At 47.7% G+C, this 16,886-nt stretch overlaps 2 protein-coding genes and 1 pseudogene across 6 annotated transcripts in view; 1 reads left to right on the forward strand and 2 right to left on the reverse strand.

Annotated features, from left to right (window-relative positions):
- Window positions 1-281: 281 nt before the first annotated feature.
- MRPL14 (mitochondrial ribosomal protein L14) lies at window positions 282-16,558 on the reverse strand. Of its 2 annotated transcripts, none has more exons than XM_010333938.3 (3): window positions 16,534-16,558; window positions 3,144-3,232; window positions 282-795 (listed from the first exon to the last, which is right to left on the reverse strand). In XM_010333938.3, exons 2-3 carry the CDS (start codon window positions 3,212-3,214, stop codon window positions 429-431), a joined length of 438 nt encoding a protein of 145 aa, XP_010332240.2. In that variant the 5' UTR covers window positions 3,215-3,232; window positions 16,534-16,558; the 3' UTR covers window positions 282-428. The 2 variants fall into 2 exon arrangements, with proteins under 2 accessions (XP_010332240.2, XP_003923108.2); XM_003923059.4 differs by lacking the exon at window positions 16,534-16,558 and adding an exon at window positions 15,241-15,341.
- On the reverse strand, window positions 4,993-8,988 carry LOC141584295 (splicing factor U2AF 35 kDa subunit-like; annotated as a pseudogene).
- The window catches only part of TMEM63B (transmembrane protein 63B), a 29,618-nt gene continuing 27,535 nt past the window's right edge, over window positions 14,804-16,886 (forward strand). Inside the window, exons 1-2 of one of the 4 annotated variants that reach the window (XM_074397853.1) lie at window positions 14,936-14,954; window positions 15,489-15,542. The gene's annotated coding sequence lies outside the window, so the exon portion shown is untranslated. Of the gene's footprint in view, window positions 14,955-15,440; window positions 15,734-16,886 lie in introns of those variants that run through there. The other 3 variants (XM_074397852.1, XM_010333936.3, XM_074397851.1) reach the window with 3 other exon arrangements.

Raw genomic sequence — 16,886 nt, forward strand, 5'->3', positions numbered from 1 at the left:
GGATGAGAAAAATAAAAACAAGTATCTTTTGGTGAGAAAGTGGCAGACTCCACGGTACATTTATAAATTGGTACATGGTGTGTACCTCAGTTTTCCAGGGCCTGTCAGTTCTGGATGAACTCACAGGGTTTAAATCGGAAAAGCAAGGGCTTGGACCCTGGCACCACGGCTGCTCCGTGTAAAGAATGCCACCCTGTGTGGCCAGACTTGGGTAAGCCACCTTGGAACTGCTCCAGTGTCATTTACTTTCCCACTACATCCCAGAAAGCTCTGGAAGAACATAAATTAATATATTTATTCTCTCACAGGACACTGTTACCCAGTGTGAAGGGAGCAGCCATGTGGCTCCCAAGCTCCCTTAGCAAAAGTGTGGTTCTTGGAACTGTGCCATTCACAAACCCTCATGCAACCAGAGGCCTGGGCTCAACTCACACAAAGTTCTGAGCAATGGCCAGCACCTTGGAATATTCGCCTTCCCGCTTGCGCAGGCTGGTGGGGATAGGTATCTTAATTCGGGTCCCCACAGGGTTCCCGTTGTCCTCAATGAGTACCACGTTGTTGGAGTCGAACCTGGGAGTCATTCGGGGGCCAGGCATGCGATGCCCCACAATGAGCGCCTTTTTCTTCTGTCCCCTGATGGCCAGGAGTATCCGGTCGCCCACCTTGCCCACCCCATTCTTGTTATAGACGTGGATGCAGCGAGGAGCCCGATGGTATGGGCTGTTCCCCAGGGCACTGTTGTCCACCACTCGTACCCGCGTCATCTTCTGAATCGCACTCAGGCTCCCAGTGGTGCTGGTGGGAGAAAAAAAGTCTGCAGTCTGTATCTCTCCTGGTCAGGGTACACAAGCCTCTGAGGTCAAGGCTAGGGAGAAAGTACATGTCAGCAACACACACAGAGCAGAGTGCTGTACAGGAGCCGCAACCAAAAAGTCAGGACTTTGTGAAGACTTATCTGTACCCACACAGGTTCCTCACAATTGAGAGCTTCTGCTGTTGTGTCAAGATCTCAATTTGGATGGGTTTTAAAGAGAACCCAATTTTTCTGTGACAATGAACTTCATAGCAGCCATAACTTAAAGCCTTTGATTTCCAAAGGGACTCTGGGGACTTAAAGGAATCCCTAAGGGGCTATGCCTCACCCACTGCCTATCCTGAAAAACCTGCTTCCCCAGAATACACCCATTCCCTAATTTTCTTATTTACATGTTGCTGAGAACTAGAAGATATGGGTAAGTTTGCTAAGGGAATTCCTTGACACAGCACAGCAGAAACTGGAAATAAGTCAGAGTAACAATCTTTTAATACATTTTTTCTCATTAGAAAAAAAAAATTTAGACAGTACTTATTAAAGGCAAGGTATTAGTGAGCAAACTGATAACAGTGGGATTCCTATTTTCCTGATGCTAGCACCTGATGCTGGTGTTTCCACAGGGTAATCCTAGGACCTCTTCTCCTGTTTTTTTATGTCTACTCTGTGCAAGCTTACCCATTAGCATTGCTGCCAACTAGTAAATTCCGTCTCTAGTCCCACCTCTCTTCTATATTCTAGTCTTATATATTTCCACTTTCCTCAGCTCCCTACAACATGCTCTACAGTTACTGCAAACTGTCGGTCCCAAATTGACCTCACTGCCTCCCCTTGCAAACTCCCTCCTGCTGCTATACTTCTTATCCAGATAATGGCTTCTCCAGGAGCACCAGAAACCCAAGGCATAATCTCTCTCCACCAACATCAGCTGGCCACCAAGTCCTGTTGATATCACCTCCTAAGCACCTATGTCCTTCCTCTTCAATCCCACCAACAACTTCCTTCATTTGGCAGCTCACTCTCCTACACCAAGACTGTGGCGTTAGTGTCCTAGCTGGTTCCTAGTACTTTGCTGAAAAGAGCTCTTTAAAATATGAAAGTGATGCCACTCCTCTGCTCAGAATTGTTCAATGGTTCCCCACCGTATGCACCGTCAACAGCCTTGTCCCGATTTACCTACCGTCTAAGGCCACATAGCCTACCACTCTGTACAGTAGCAACCAGGAACTAGTGGAGTTCCCCAAGCACACAATGCCTCCCAATTCTTCCTGGAGGCCTCGACAGGATCTGCCCCAAACTCCCTTCTGAGAAGACTGCCTCCACTCTTTCTCCTCCTCTTCCTCCACTAGCAGCTTATATATGAGGCCTTCCAAAGCACTGTACGATCCTCTATTATAACATTCTATCACATTTTCTTAGAGTTACTTATTTTCAAGTTGGCTCCTGTGGGTGACAGTGAGCACCCTTTCAGGACAGGAAGCAATTCTCACTCAACTCTATATAGCCAACCTCAGGCTCAGTGCTCAGGAAACACCTGTGGGATGAGGAGTTGACCAGACCAAGAAGCATGTCTACCAACGGGCGTGCCTCCGGTGCTCTCCTGGTTTGGCAACTAAAAGGAGGGGAGGGTGTCACACTTCTATCATGCTCAAGTTCTTCGTAATAATAATCATGTATTGTTTTTGTAATTTAAAAAATTCCATTTTTGGCAGGCGCGGTGGCTCACACCTGTAATCCCAGCACTTTGGGAGGCCGACGGGGGTGGATCATCTGAGGTCAGGAGTTTGAGACCAGCCTGACCAATATGGAGAAACCCCATACCTACCAAAAATACAAAATTAGCCGGGCGTAGTGGCGCATGCCTGTAATTCCAGCTACTTGGAAGGCTGAGGCAGGAGAATCGCTTGTACCCGGGAGGCAGAAGTAGCAATGAGCTGAGATTGCACCATCACATTCCACCCTGGGCAAAGAGAACGAAACTCTGTTTCCAAAAAAAATTCCATTTTTAAAAGCAAGGATTTTAATGCTCTAGGGGAATGACAGGGTTGAGAGATGTGAGATTCACTATAAGAGTCTTGCAAGGACCGAAGAGTAAAAGCTTCCACCATATGCCATTCCCTGTTGCACTTCTAACACAGCAACATCACCTCCTTACCTATCTCCCCATCCTGTGACCTGACCAACCAGGCCAGCTCAGCCTGATCCCTTTAGCTTTTCCCCAACCGCATGCCTGTCTCCCTGGGTTTTCACTCCTGTTCTAGTCACCATAATACCCAGCCCTGATAGGAAGCTTACACAAAGACACAGTTTTAAGAACTTAATGGAAAGTTACCTGAAACAGCGATGGATCAGTGCTCTGCGTACAAAGGTGAAGGGGCCCCAGAGCCCAGTAAAGAAAGCCATGGGATCCCAAGATAAATCCTGCAGAGAAAACAGGAGGGGGAAAAATTGATTTCTAAGTCAGAGCCCTTACAGCCAGTTTTCTTTGGGGACCTGTGTGGGAGATGGCACTTCCAGAACAAGATCATTAGTCACAAAATATAAATCTCAGTGGTTAAAGGATACACAGATGATTAGATAGAACTCTAGTTCCAATTTTGCTGATTCATGTTCTAACTCTGGGGTTGGAGAGGTGGAATGGCCCACAACAGCTTCTGCTATTAAAAAAAACAGCACAGAGAATGCCTTCCTTATTATATCACTTCCACACGCAGGAGGAAAACGTGGGACTTCTTGAGTCCTCCGTAGAGGAAGAACTGCACACTATTGCCCTTGTTGATGCTCAAGTGCCTTCTGAAACAAGCACTTTAACTCCCTAAAAGAAAGTAAATTATCTAACCACACCCATTTTTCCACCCAAATGTTTGGCTGCAGAAGTGCTCATTCAAGAGGTCTGCCGAGAAAAGCCTCTACACTGTAGTATTTACACACAGCTTTGCTTTGTGCAAGTTCAAACCACCTCAGATAAGATTTTATTTGGGCAGGGTGCGGTGGCTCAAGCCTGTAATCTCAGCACTTTGGGAGGCCGAGGCAGGTGGATCACGAGTTCAAGAGATCCAGACCATCCCGGTCAACATGGTGAAACCCCGTCTCGACTAAAAATACAAAAAATTAGCTGGGCATGGTGGCGCGTGCCTGTAATCCCAGCTACTAAGGAGGCTGAGGCAGGAGAATTGCCTGAACCCAGGAGGCGGAGGTTGTGGTGAGCCAATATCGTGCCATTGCACTCCAGCCTGGGTAACAAGAGTGAAACTCCATCTCAAAAAAAAAAAAAGATGTTATTTAATAAGAATGTTGGGGTGCGGCACGGGAATCCACTTTTCCTCTACCTAAACACTCCATCAATACTTTTTTCTCCTTTCCTTGAAGCAGTCTTGCTGTGTCACCCACGCTGGAGTGCAGTGGTCCACTGCAGTCCAGAACTCACCAGGCTCAGGTAATCCTCCCACCTCAGCCTCCTGAATAGCCAGGACCACAGGCAAGCACCATGATGCCAGGATAATTTTTTGTTTTTTTGTAAGATGGCAGTCTTGCTATGTTGCCCAGGCTGGTCTTGAACTCCTGAGTTCATGCAATCCTCCCACCTTGGCCTCAAAGTGGTGAGATTATGGGTGTGAGCCACCCACCATGCCTGCCCTCTAAATACTTATTAACTACAATTTAGCCTCAAATCCCAAACTTACTCCCAAATGTTTTCCTTAAGACAATCCATGAAGCATTAGCCAAAATGTAATTATGATTAGAAAATTAAATGCAAAAGAAGGCAGCTAATGTATGCAAGACTGTGACATAACATCTGACACACAGAGAATCAGACTGCCAGATGAGACCATCTTTACTTTTACTGCTGAGGTGACCCTGGACAAGTAACTAAACTGCTGAGCTTTGGTTTCCCATCTGAAACACAGGGATAATAACAGAATCTAGCCCCAAGGTAGTTATGAGGATTCAATTAGATAAGCCATGCAAAGCACCTAGCACAGTGCCTGGAACTCATTCCCTATTAGCTATCATCATTATCATCTTCATCATCATGATGTCATGTATCATTTTAAAGATTAGAAAAATGATATACAGGCAGATTGACTTGTGTAGAGTCCCACAATTAGTCAAGAGCAGAACCAGACTGGATCCAGGTTCAGTCTCTGGGTGTCAAGCAGCTTGAAGGGTCATTTGGCCTCTTTCTGTCTTTTTTCTTTCTTTTATTTTTTTACTATTATCATTACAAATTTTATTCAGAAACCCATCTTTGCAGGTTTCTTTTTTTGTTTTTCTAAAAAAAATTCCCATTATGAACTGGTCTGGTCAATAAACCACAACACTTTCTAGCAGACATAAGGTAAGAATGGCATGGTTCAGAATCGCCCAGATCTCTCATGATCTCTCGAATGCCTCCTGTCACACTCCATCTGCCTCTGCTGCCACCTTCACCACCGCCACCACCACGACCACGGTCTCTATACCGAGAATGACGCTCACAGGATTGGGATCTTGATCTATGTTTCTTGCAACAGTGCCCATGCAGCTCCCACTGTAGCTCTCTGGATATGGGCTTCAAATGAATGAAGTTTCAGGAGCCACCTCGTGTGGATTCTCCCCTCTCATACTGAGAGGGCTTCTCTGAAGTCTGTCACAGGTGACAGCTCGGTGTGGATCAGCTGTCCGTTAAACCAATGGTTATTCAAGTCAATCACAGCCGTTTCTGCATCTTCGTCAAGGCGAAACTCGATATACGCGTTCCCCACCAGGTGGTCTCCCAGGTTATCACAGAGGTCATCTCCTCAACTTCCCCATACTTCTCCTCCATTACGGTAAAAACCTCAAAAAATTCATCAAGTGTTCCTGCATCTTAACAGGGCTCACGGCACAGCGCAAACCGTTAGCAAACTAGGAAGAGTTCTGAGTTACAGTAAATGTGCAAGAGGGCAATAGTCTGCCTAAACATTGGTTTATTGTGCAACCGAGAGCACCTGTCTCCATGACGACATGCTCCAATTTTGAAATAAAATGAACAGTTGACTTTGTCTTTCTTGGTGCTGAAGATGGAGGCCAGATACTCCGCCATTTCCCACCTGCTAGAATGCCAAAATTGCTTCTGTGTTCTTTCTTTATGAACACTTACCAAATGGTTACAATGTATCAGACACCAGGCTAAGTGCTTTACATTACCATCTCATTTAAACCTCACAAAAACTCTACAAAGTGGGTAATATTATTCTTAGTCTCACTGTCATACACAAGGAAATAAGGCCCCCAAGAGGTTAAGTAACTTGCCCAAGGTCACATGCCTTGCCCAAAACTAGGAGTGACCAGGATGAAATTTGAACCCCAGCTGTCAGCTTCCTAAACCCATGCTCTTACTCAACAGAGTAAACATGGCAACTTTAATTTAAATATTAATATTTTACAACTAATATATCATGCTTGCTCCATCAAGAATACTGACATCAGCCAGGTACGGTAGCTCATGCCTGTAATCCCAGCACTTTGAGAGGCCAAGGCAGGCGGATCCCTTGAGGTCAGGAGTTCACGAGACCAGCCTGGCCAACATGGTGAAATCCCTTCTCTACTAAAAATACAAAAATTAGCCAAGTATGGTGGCAGGTGCCTGTAATCCCAACCACTCAGGAGGCTGAGGCAAGAGAAACGCTTGAACCCAGGAGGTAAAGGTTGCATTGAGCCGAGATGGCACCCCTGCACTCTAGCCTGGGCAATGCAGTTGAGACTCCCCATGTGAAAAAAAAAATACTGACGTCACATGCACATTTCACTCACAGCCAATTCAGTGCTTGCTGAATGAACTGAAATGTAGACACATACCAGGTGAAAATTATTCACTTTAAGTTTCAAAGACAATTTGTAGTACAGAAGGCAATAAAAAATCCACAGTCAAAGCAATAACTAAAAATTGGTGGAAAACAAACAACAAAACTTTTGAAAAGCAGAGTCCTTCCGGTCCAGGCTACAGTTAGCTCAAATCCCTGCCAAGCTGTTCCCATCTGATACTGGCACACCCTTGGTCTCGATCCCTGGGAGAGAAGAGTTTCCTGAACAACTCCACAGAACCCTCAAGATTAACCCAGTACCACCCACATTCCCTCTCCTGAGAATTGCAACACCCTGCCTCTCAACACCACACTGCTTCCTCCAGAGCATTGATATTCATCCAAGAACTGCAGAAGCACTTAACAGCTTCCCAGAACTTCCCTGACTCGGGTATCATCACAAAGCACCTCCCTAAACTCTGCAGGGCTGTCAGTGCACAAACACAAACTTAGGCCTCCTCTCTGCACCTTGCTCACAAGCCATTTCTACAACCGACACATCTTTGTCTAGACAAATGTGACCCAGCTCCACAGTGTCTCCTCCCACGAAGTCTTGTGCCAAACTGCAACATCAATTGCTACCCCCCCTGCACACTGGGGACATCCTTATGCCAGTGTAACTCTCACTGAGCCAATATTCACCATCCAAACATGGACACTGAGATGAGGCTGATGTCCTTTAACATTCTATTTCTTCCTACTTACTATCCAAAATTCAGAAACCAGAGATCCTGACAACATGGCACCTGAACATGCTACAGGAATTCAGGAGCCACACAGACTCTGATGGTAAGGATTACCTGTACTGCTGTCAAACACAAGCGTGATATATTCATGTCTCTAGGGAGCACTTCCATTTTCGTAAGAAAAGGCCCAATTCAATGACTTTTCACTAGCTCTTCAGTGGATCTGATACTGACCTCTCAACCTAAAATGGACAGCAGTTAGCATTACTATCAACTTGAAAGCACAAAAGAATCAAATACATTCACTTATTGTATATATGTCCCTTATTCCCCCCCACACACACAAAAACTGTGGTACCCTCCTCTTCCTAGCAAAAGACCCCAGACAGTCCTGATAAACAGTAGGAGTGCGATAAATACCTGTTGAATAAAATAAATGAGGTAGCCAGGAGAAAGACAGATCCCCCTACTTTGCCCATGGCTCTAACAGAGGGAAATCCAGACACGGTAGAGCTCTTATCTGTATTTTGGGAATCAGGACATCTCAGGCAAACATGCTTTAAGAGAATGATGGTGCTAATCATGGAAGATTAGCCTGTGCTTTGTTTCTAGGCCCCCTGGACTCATCTCTTGGGCCTGGTGCCTACATACACTGCCCACTATGGAAAATGCCTCATTCCGCCAATGAAATAACTGCTTCGGATCACGGAAGAGTAATGGAGGCAGCAATTTACTTCAAAGCAACTTTGATGGACCCCGATATTATTTCCTAGCATATATCCACCCTGTGGACACAGACTCTGAATCATTTTGGACCTAGTCTATATACAATGCTTTGTTTTACAAGCAATGTCATTCTGAGTCTTGTGCAAAGACACTGGCATCAATGACGGTTCCTTCTCTACAACACTCTCACTTAGAGGAGGCCAAATATTTGGAAAGCTTTGGTGCCGGGGATGGCTTTTCATGCCACTTCCTGGTCAGCACCAAGTATTACCCTCCAGTTTCAGAGTATGAATTACTGAATCACAACCTCTCCTTAAAAAGAGCCCAGGGTGGTGGTTGGGGGAAGCAGGGAGGAAGAGAAGGTGGGTGGAAGGAAAAGGAAAAAGAAATTAATACAATCCAAGCCATGCTCATTTTCCATCTTGCTTCAAGATCTCCCTTCAGTTGCAGAGGCAAGGGAAGACTGTGGATTTCAGAGAATACCGGGGAGTTGGCACCGCCCTACAGATCCCATTGGAATGTATGCTCTGTGAGAGCAGGGACCCACCCTTGCTCTGCTCAGTGCCAGACACTCAGTGCCCAGAACGGTGCCTAGCACAACTACAGCTGAGTAACTCTGAGTTAAGTGGACAGAACTGATTTATGGTCATGCACAGCTGCTCATGCCTGTAACTCCAGCACTTTGGGAGGCCAAGGCGGGCAGATCACCTGAAGTCAGGAGTTTGAGACCAGCCTAGCCAACAAAGTGAAACCTTGTCTCTATCAAAAATACAAAAAAATTAGTGGGGCATGGTAGCATGCGCCTGTAGTCCCAGCTACAGCCAGTCCCTAGATGAGGCAGAACTGCTTGAACCCAGGAGGCAGAGGGTGCAGTAAGCCGAGATCACACCACTGCCCTCCAGCCTAAACGACCAAAAAAGAAAGAAAGAAGGAGGAGGAAAGAAAGAGGAGGGAGGGAGGGAGGGGGAGGGGGCAAGGGGAGGGAGGGATTGATAACCTCCAGCTCCAGAGAGGCTCCATGTCAGTGGGGTTGGTGGTTTTTCTTGTGCCCTTTACCCAGGCTCCCAGTGACTTGGGAAAGCCTCATAGGCACTGAGAGCTCATTTTTAGCTAATCTGAGTTGGAAGGGCAGACACAAAGAGCCTGGACCTCTGACGCTTTGCGGAAAACTGGAATGTACCATTACTTTAAGTTTTGAGGATCAGCAAAATATATTTAGTATCACAGATCTATATATAATTATACATTGTTTCTACCTAAATAATTTCAATCTTTAGATGCCTGGCAGGTTACCTTTTAAAGACCTTTCAAGGGGATGGACTCTACAGAAAAAGGAGAAGACAAAAGTGCAATCACAACTGAGCATTTAAAGGAGGTTCTGCTAGTATGTAATGGAAGGGAAAAGAGACACTGAGGAAATCAAATGGAAAGCCCAGACACAAAAAGGACAAACTCTGCCAGTGTGAGAGTATAAATGTCCTTCTTAATCAGTGTAGAAAAAGCAAAGGCCTGGTAGCTCTGATAAATCAAAAATAAAAAGGAATTCTTGGGACCCTCTGTCCTGTCATGCAGACACAACCCCTCCCATCTCAGGTTTCTCCCCAATTATTCTGGACCAATAAGTGCTTTCATTTGCTACTTAGACTTACTACTGTTTTTGCTACCCAACTTTCCTTTCAGAAGCGTGTGTGTGTGTGTGTGTGTGTGTGTGTGGTTTTTTAACCTCACACAATAGCATGTTACAATTCTCAAAGTGCTTTCACACAGATCATTTTCTTTGAAGATTTCATTCTGATCTCCCAATGGAAACAAAGACAAACAGGAAAGACCAACAGTCTGCAAGGCAGCTGAATCTGCTAATGATTTGGAACAGTTCTGCAGGCTCCACAGAGTTAGAGAAATGAAGACAGAAATGCTAAGACTTGTTGGTTGACTCGTCCAAGGTTAGAAGGCAACAAGGTCCAGACCAGAGCCCAAGGTTTTTATGAAACACTATACGATATTTGCACAGTGAATATGCTGCTTTAGCCACTAATAAGCTTCATGGACACAAACAAATGCGCCACACATGCAGGGCAAGTACTCCTTCTCCTTTGGCAAGGGTGCCACATAATCTTTTAAAAACTCAGGAAATAAAAAGCCATCTCTTCATTAAATATCTGCACTACACTCAGGATAGCCTCAGACCAAAGCTAAAGCTGATTCTGAGTCATCTGCAAAGGTGTGTGTTTTCACAGCAGCACTATCAATAAGTAGTATCCCTCAGTAGCATGATGGGCTGTTTCCCCCAAAGCTACCACTGAGAAAATCCCATTTCTCAAGCCCATTTCACCAAGGGAAAACATGTCTAGGATTCTTATCCTACATTTGCTTTTTTTATCTAACTTCTGCCCCACCTTGTTGCAAAAATATTTAAAGCAGGCTGGGCGTGGTGGCTCATACCTGTAATTCCAGTACTTTGGGAGGCTGAGTGGGGGAGGATCACTGGAATTCAGGGGTTGGGTGCTGCAGTGAGCATAATTTTGGCACAACACTCCAGCTTGGGTGATAGAGTGAGACTCTGTCTCAAAAAAAAAAAAAAAAAAAAAAAGGTAAGGAGTAGGAGTAGTTAGACAATTCTCAATTATTCAAGATAGTTTTTCAATGCATAGATTTGCATATTTTATCTACTCCAGTTTTGTTCCCCCTCCCATCCCTACCTCACAAGTGTACAAACATCTATAATCCAGATATAAATTTGTAATATTCTTCATATGGTCAAACTCAAGAAAAACGGCACAAGGCAAAGTAAAATTCTACTTAATTGCATACATAATTCCTTTCCTATTAGCACCTATATTGGGCCAGGTTTAGGTGGGCTCCAGGTTTATGGAGATGTCAAATAGGCAGGAGAGCAGTGTGGAAAAGTTAAAGACTGGGGTTGGGAGATCCTGCTGATGGAAAGCATGTATCTCACTCTATCCTCCCCGCATCTCAAACTAAGTCTGTGATCCTGGAATCACTTGTCCAGGTCTCAACGACTCTGTCAAAAAAAGATCTTATTGGGAAAAGCAAAGAGGTCTGGAAATGGAAGTGCTTTAGCTTCATCATGTAAGAGATCATTTTAATGTGGACAATCCTTCTCTGAATTATCCAGTAGGGACTAGTTCTGCAGGATAAATAGTTTGTTTACCAGATCCTGGCCAGCAAGAACAAGCTCGCTCCCTGATTCTCCAGGCAGCACCATGGGTGCCACTTTAAGATAACAGCCCTGAAAGTGTTTTCAGTTTAGAGTAAACATGGTAAAGTGCTTTCTGTCTTTTCTAAAGACATAAACAATTTTTTAACTTTATTTTCATTTTTATTTTTGAGATGAGTCTCACTCTGTAGCCCAGGCTGGAGTGCAGTGGTACAATCTCGGCTCACTGCAACCTCCACCCTCCTGGTCCCAGTTCAAGAAATTCTCCTGCCTCAGCCTCCTGAGTAGCTGGGATTATAGGTATGCGCCACCACACCCAGCTAGTATTTTCAGTAGAGATGGGGCTTCACCTTGTTGGCCAGGCTAGTCTTGAACTCCTGATCTCATGATGTGCCCACCTCAGCCTCCCAAAGTACTGAGACTACAGGTGTGAGCCACAGTGCCCAGCCAATGTTTAAAGTTTTGTTTTTTGTTTTTTTGTTTTTTGTTTTTTTTTTTTTAGGTTGAGACAGGGTTTCACCATTGTAGCCAGAATGGTCTCAATTCCTGACCTTGTGATCCTCCTGCCTCGTCCTCCCAAAGTGCTGGGACTACAGGCATGAGCCACCTCACCCGGCCCCGATTTTTTTTTTGAGTTTTTAACAGAGGGCTTTCCTACTCTGAGCTATTTCACTAATGAATGGTAAGCTACTTTACTACTGCCTATTTAAATATTCAGCATATTACCTGACCCAGAACATTTCTGAGATCTGAACCACAATCTTCTCTTGCATACTAGTTGTCACTGTCAATACACATGTAAAATCATAACAGGATAAGCTACAACCCAGACAAACCATCAGCCTATTAAAAAGAAGGCTAAACCATAACCTGCTTTTCAAGCCCCCATCCCCTCCCCTCCCCTGTCAGCCATAAGACCTATCTAAGTAACCTGACAGTGGGAAAATCCATCTTAGGTGGGCCCAGGTATCATAATCCCAGAGACAGGAGTGGAGCAAAATAGGTTTTAAAGGATTGTCCCAACACTGAAGATTCTAGGAGCTAAGGAGAGTCTAAATAACCATGTTCAGTGCCCAACCACCTGAAAAACGAACTCCAGGGAAATTTTGTTGTTGTTATTCCTCACCGCCCCTCCCACCCAGGGAAACATTTTATTCTTAATATTCAGGGGCAATAATAAAATATTTTGGCCACTGTTCCCTAATGGATTCCACAAGGCACTCAATTCTCATTTCAGGCTTTCTGAAATGCTTGCCCTGGAAAGTGTCACTTGATGGTTCACACACTCCTTGAGGATTAGGTGCTAACCCTATTTAGGCACAGGCAGAAATAGCTCAAGAATCCACATGCTCAGATTCATAACTATACTATTTTGTAAAAAATAAAAATATTTTTAAAATGTCTTCTGGCTGGGCAAGGTGGCTCACTCCTGTAATCCCAGCACTTTGGAAGGTCGAGTTGGGTAGATCAAGTGAGGCCAGGAGTTGGAGACCAGCATGGGCAAATGGTGAAACACCATCTCTACTAAAAATGCGAAAATTAGCCAGGAGTGGTGGCGCTGGCCTGCAGTCCCAGCTACTTGGGAGGCTGAGGCATGAGAACTGCTAGAGCCCAGAAGAGGCTGCAGTGAGCTGAGATAGCATCGCTGCACCCAGATCTCCCCAGCCTGAGCAACAGAGAGGCTCTGTCTCAAAAAAATAAAATAAAATAAAATAAAATAAAATAAAATAAAATGCCTTCTAGTGATGCTTAGAAGTCCAAAAACCAGGTAACTATGGCTTCCACTTCCATTTTTCAGATATCCATTATAGTGCTATTCAACCTTAAAGTGGATTTTATTGTCCACACAAGCAATTTCAAAACTCCCAGAGTCTGAGCCTACAAGACCCTTCCCACCAGGTACTTTATCAAAAACAGGCTTTATCTCCATCTTCCTTTCTGTCACAGGTAAAAAACTGCCCTTCCTAATTAAGCCAACCTACTTTTTTTTTTTTTTTTCCTGGATGAAGTCTCACTCTGTCGCCCAGACCAGAGTGCAGTGGCACAATCTTGGCACATTGCAATCTCCGCCTCCCAGGTTCAAGTATTCTCCTGCCTCAGCCTCCCAAGAAGCTGGGACTAAAGGCGCATGCCACCATGCTTGGCTAATTTTTTTTATATTTTTAGTAGAAAAGGGATTTCACCATGTTAGCCAGGATGGTCTCTATCTCCTGACCTCGTGATCCAACCACCTTGGCCTCCCAAAGTGCTGGGATTACAGGCGTGAGCCACCGCGCCCAGCCAAGCCAGCCTACTTCTTAACTCAATAAAATCCCTGTTTTTCAATAGCACGTATAGTATTTCCAGTGATGAATAGTCAACTGTCTTTCGTCTTACACAGTAAACTCCATGAAGAACATCCACTTTGTTCTTTACTGTGTATTCCTAGTATGCTGATTGCATAATCACGGACAATTTTAAGTGACTGAAAACTCAGACAAAGAAAGGCAAGAAGGCAAATAGCAGGATACAGGAGACCACTGCTTTTCAAGCTTTTCTCACTGCTACCTACAGAAACACATTGTAGAACACCTACTCATACACTCACACGTGTGTGTACACCTGAAGCAAATGTCAAGAAACAATACCCTTAATAAGTGCAACACCCTCTGATATTTTCTATTTCTTTTTTTTTTTTTTTTTTTTTTTTTTGAGACGGAGTTTCGCTCTTGTTACCCAGGCTGGAGTGCAATGGCGCGATCTCGGCTCACCGCAACCTCCGCCTCCTGGGTTCAGGCAATTCTCCTGCCTCAGCCTCCTGACTAGCTGGGATTACAGGCGTGCGCCACCATGCCCAGCTAATTTTTGTATTTTTAGTAGAGAGGGGGTTTCACCATGTTGACCAGGATGGTCTCGATCCCTTGACCTCGTGATCCACCCGCCTTGGCCTCCCAAAGTGCTGGGATTACAGGCGTGAGCCACTGCGCCCGGCCTATTTCATTTTTTTTAAAGGCAGTGATCTAATTTCCAACTCACCAATAGGATTCACTTTGAAAAACACTGCAAATAAATCAAACCTTACAGTTGCATTCCGCAAGCTACTAATGATCCCTTGAAAAGCCAGCATACAGCAGAGAAGCTGACCAACTACAAGACCCAAACTCCCCAGGTAGGCAATGTCCTTCTGTCCGGCAGTGGCAGTTCCCACCACCACCCGCCCGGGGAGTTAAGTATCTCCCTAACTCCCAGAGTTTCCCAAGTACCCCAAGGTGTCTGTCACATGCCCTCTTAAGCTCTTTATATATTCAGTCTCATCCATCTCTTATGGTGGCAAAGTTCATTTATCGTCCGCTGTGGAAAGCATACTGCCTTTTTGTCCCCTCCAGGAACCAAAAATTAAATCACCAAGTTGGTGTCCGTTGTGCCTCTATGATCGTATTTGTGTGGGTGATACATACAGTCTCAGTCTCCCCACCTTTCCAGTCTTAATCACTGGCAGATGCAATCTCCAGTGAAATGAGAAACCAGGGAACCCCCTGGCCTGGGGGGAGGGCGCACTCATCAGCGTGACAGAGTGAAAGCAAGAACTCACTCCACACACCACAGAGGCGTCTGGCTAACTCATCTCCAAAACCAAGTCGGGAAAGGGGAGGGCGGCGCGGAGAGTGGAGGAGACGCGCCGGAGTGACCTGCGGCGGCTGAACGCAGCCCGACCTCCCCAGTACTGCTCCGCAACCCGGGGAAAGCAGGTGAGCGCAGGCCGCGGACTTAGGGGTCGCAGAAGACGCCCAAGGAGAGCAGAAGGGAGGAGAGTCCAAGTCATGGGCCTCCCCTTCCCGTTGGGACCCCTCCCACCGACCCTCTACCCCAAAGCGCCCACAAGCCTCCCACTCTGGCCTCTCCTCACCCAGGAGAGTGGGCCTCCCCTACTGGAGGAAAGGAGGAGGCGAAAGAGAGACTTAGGGGCTTGACGCCCACCCCTGCCCCCCAACAAACCGCTCTCGCTGCCCGGGAAAACCCCGCAGCGGGACCCACCGGACAAGCGCCGCCTTCGCCCCACGCGGCCTCCCCTCAGCGCCTGCGCTACAGGCCCAACGCGGTGGACGCGATCTGAGAGTGCGCGCACGCACGCCCCTTGCGTGCGCCGGCGTGGGGGGCGGGCCCTGCGGAGCTCCGCCCCCTCCTCCTCCCTCCTCCCGCTCCCCCTCCCCCATACACTGCCGCGGCCGCCGCAGGAGCCCGGAGCTCGAGCCGCCCAGTGACTCCCCCTCCCCCTCCCCCAGCCCCGCCCCGCCCCAACCTGGGGCTCCGAGCTGGAGCCGAGTCTGCGCCTGGGGGTGAGTACGCGACCCCTCCCCAGCCCTCGCTCTTTTCTTCGAAGATCTCACCACCACCACCCAAAGAAAAAACCTGGACTCAGCTGCGCGTCCCCTCCCTTCAACCTCCTGCGGGACCCAGAGGTGCCCGGGCCCGCGGGACTCAGCGGTAGTGCGCGCTGCCCCCAACCCCGCACCATCCCGAGCCAAATGTGAGTCCTCCACCCGCTGCCGGAGGTCCAGATAAGCGCCGCCCGCTCTCCCCAACCCCGGGGAGATCCCAAGGGGTGGGACCCCCGCCCCCGGCCCCCTAGTGCACTCTTCTCCCACCTGCCCGGTGCAGGTGCGCGTCCCCAGAGCGCCCCTCTGGGGTGTCGGCAGCGCCCCGCCTGCCCGCTGCCGCTGTGGAGAACTAGCGGCCCCCGCCCCCGAGTTTTGGATCCCGGGGTCGTCAAGTCTGATGCCCTCGATCTCTCTTATTTTTTTCTGCTGCTCCCGGGGGCTAGTACACCCATAGCCGGCTCGGGCTCGGGCTCGGGTTCCGGCAAGGGCAGGGTTCGCAGGTGCTGGCACGAGGCCGGCCGCTGCCCCCGGCCGGTCTGGGGACTGACTGGTCGGCGGGCTGGGGAGGCGGCCGGACCCAGGAGCGTGTCCTCTCCTTGCGCCCCACACAGTGCAGTTCATTCATGAGCCGCCCGGGCCTGCGTTGGAGGGTGCGGTAGGGAAAAGATTCAGACACGGAACCGAGAGTGGGGCAAAGGCCCTGTTGGGGGGAGGGGGCGCCGTTTCGTCCCTCTTGGCTTTCTTGACTGTCTAGGGGGAACAGTCCCAAAGCTTGGCGTCTTGTTCCCCAGAAAAGGAAAGGACGCTTGGGAAGTGGGGAGGAGAGGTCAGAGGGGCTGGCTGCCCTTGGGGCTCTGTGCTGCCACCTGCCTGGGTCCCCTAGGCAGAGGTCTGGCCGCTCAGGGCAAGCCTGAGCACTCTACTGCTCTGGGGGCTGGGGCTTGCCTACCCAATACCGGTCTGCAGCAGCCGAGGAGCAATGGGGCTGTGTGTGCCCAACACCTGCTAAGGAGGGGCCCGTCCTGCCTCCCACGCCAGGGTGAGGAGGGGAGTGGGAGTGTCAACCAGGCTTCAAGTGGGGGTGTGCTGGCAGCATGATTGTCCTCCAGGGCACCAGAGGGTCCAGGCCCTGGCATGTCCCAGGTGGCACATGCTGGGGCCTGCTGTTGGCTCACTCAGTGCAGTCTCAGCCTGTGGGTGGGTGGGGACATGGCAAGGTAGAAGGCAGGCAGTGGGTAACTAAGAACCCCCTTTGGACATCATACAAGTTCCCTTCAAGTAAAGCAGAGTCTCAGAGACCTG

This window comes from Saimiri boliviensis, chromosome 4, assembly GCF_048565385.1.
Source record: "Saimiri boliviensis isolate mSaiBol1 chromosome 4, mSaiBol1.pri, whole genome shotgun sequence".
Taxonomy (NCBI): Eukaryota; Metazoa; Chordata; class Mammalia; order Primates; family Cebidae; genus Saimiri; species Saimiri boliviensis.

Coding starts and splice junctions, on each gene's coding strand:
- MRPL14 (XM_010333938.3), bottom strand. CDS start 3,214: ATGGCTTTCTTTACTGGGCTCTGGGGCCCCTTCACCTTTGTACGCAGA. Junction 796..3,143: donor CTGATCCATCGCTGTTTCAG/GTAACTTTCCAT, acceptor TTCTCCCACCAG/CACCACTGGGAGCCTGAGTG.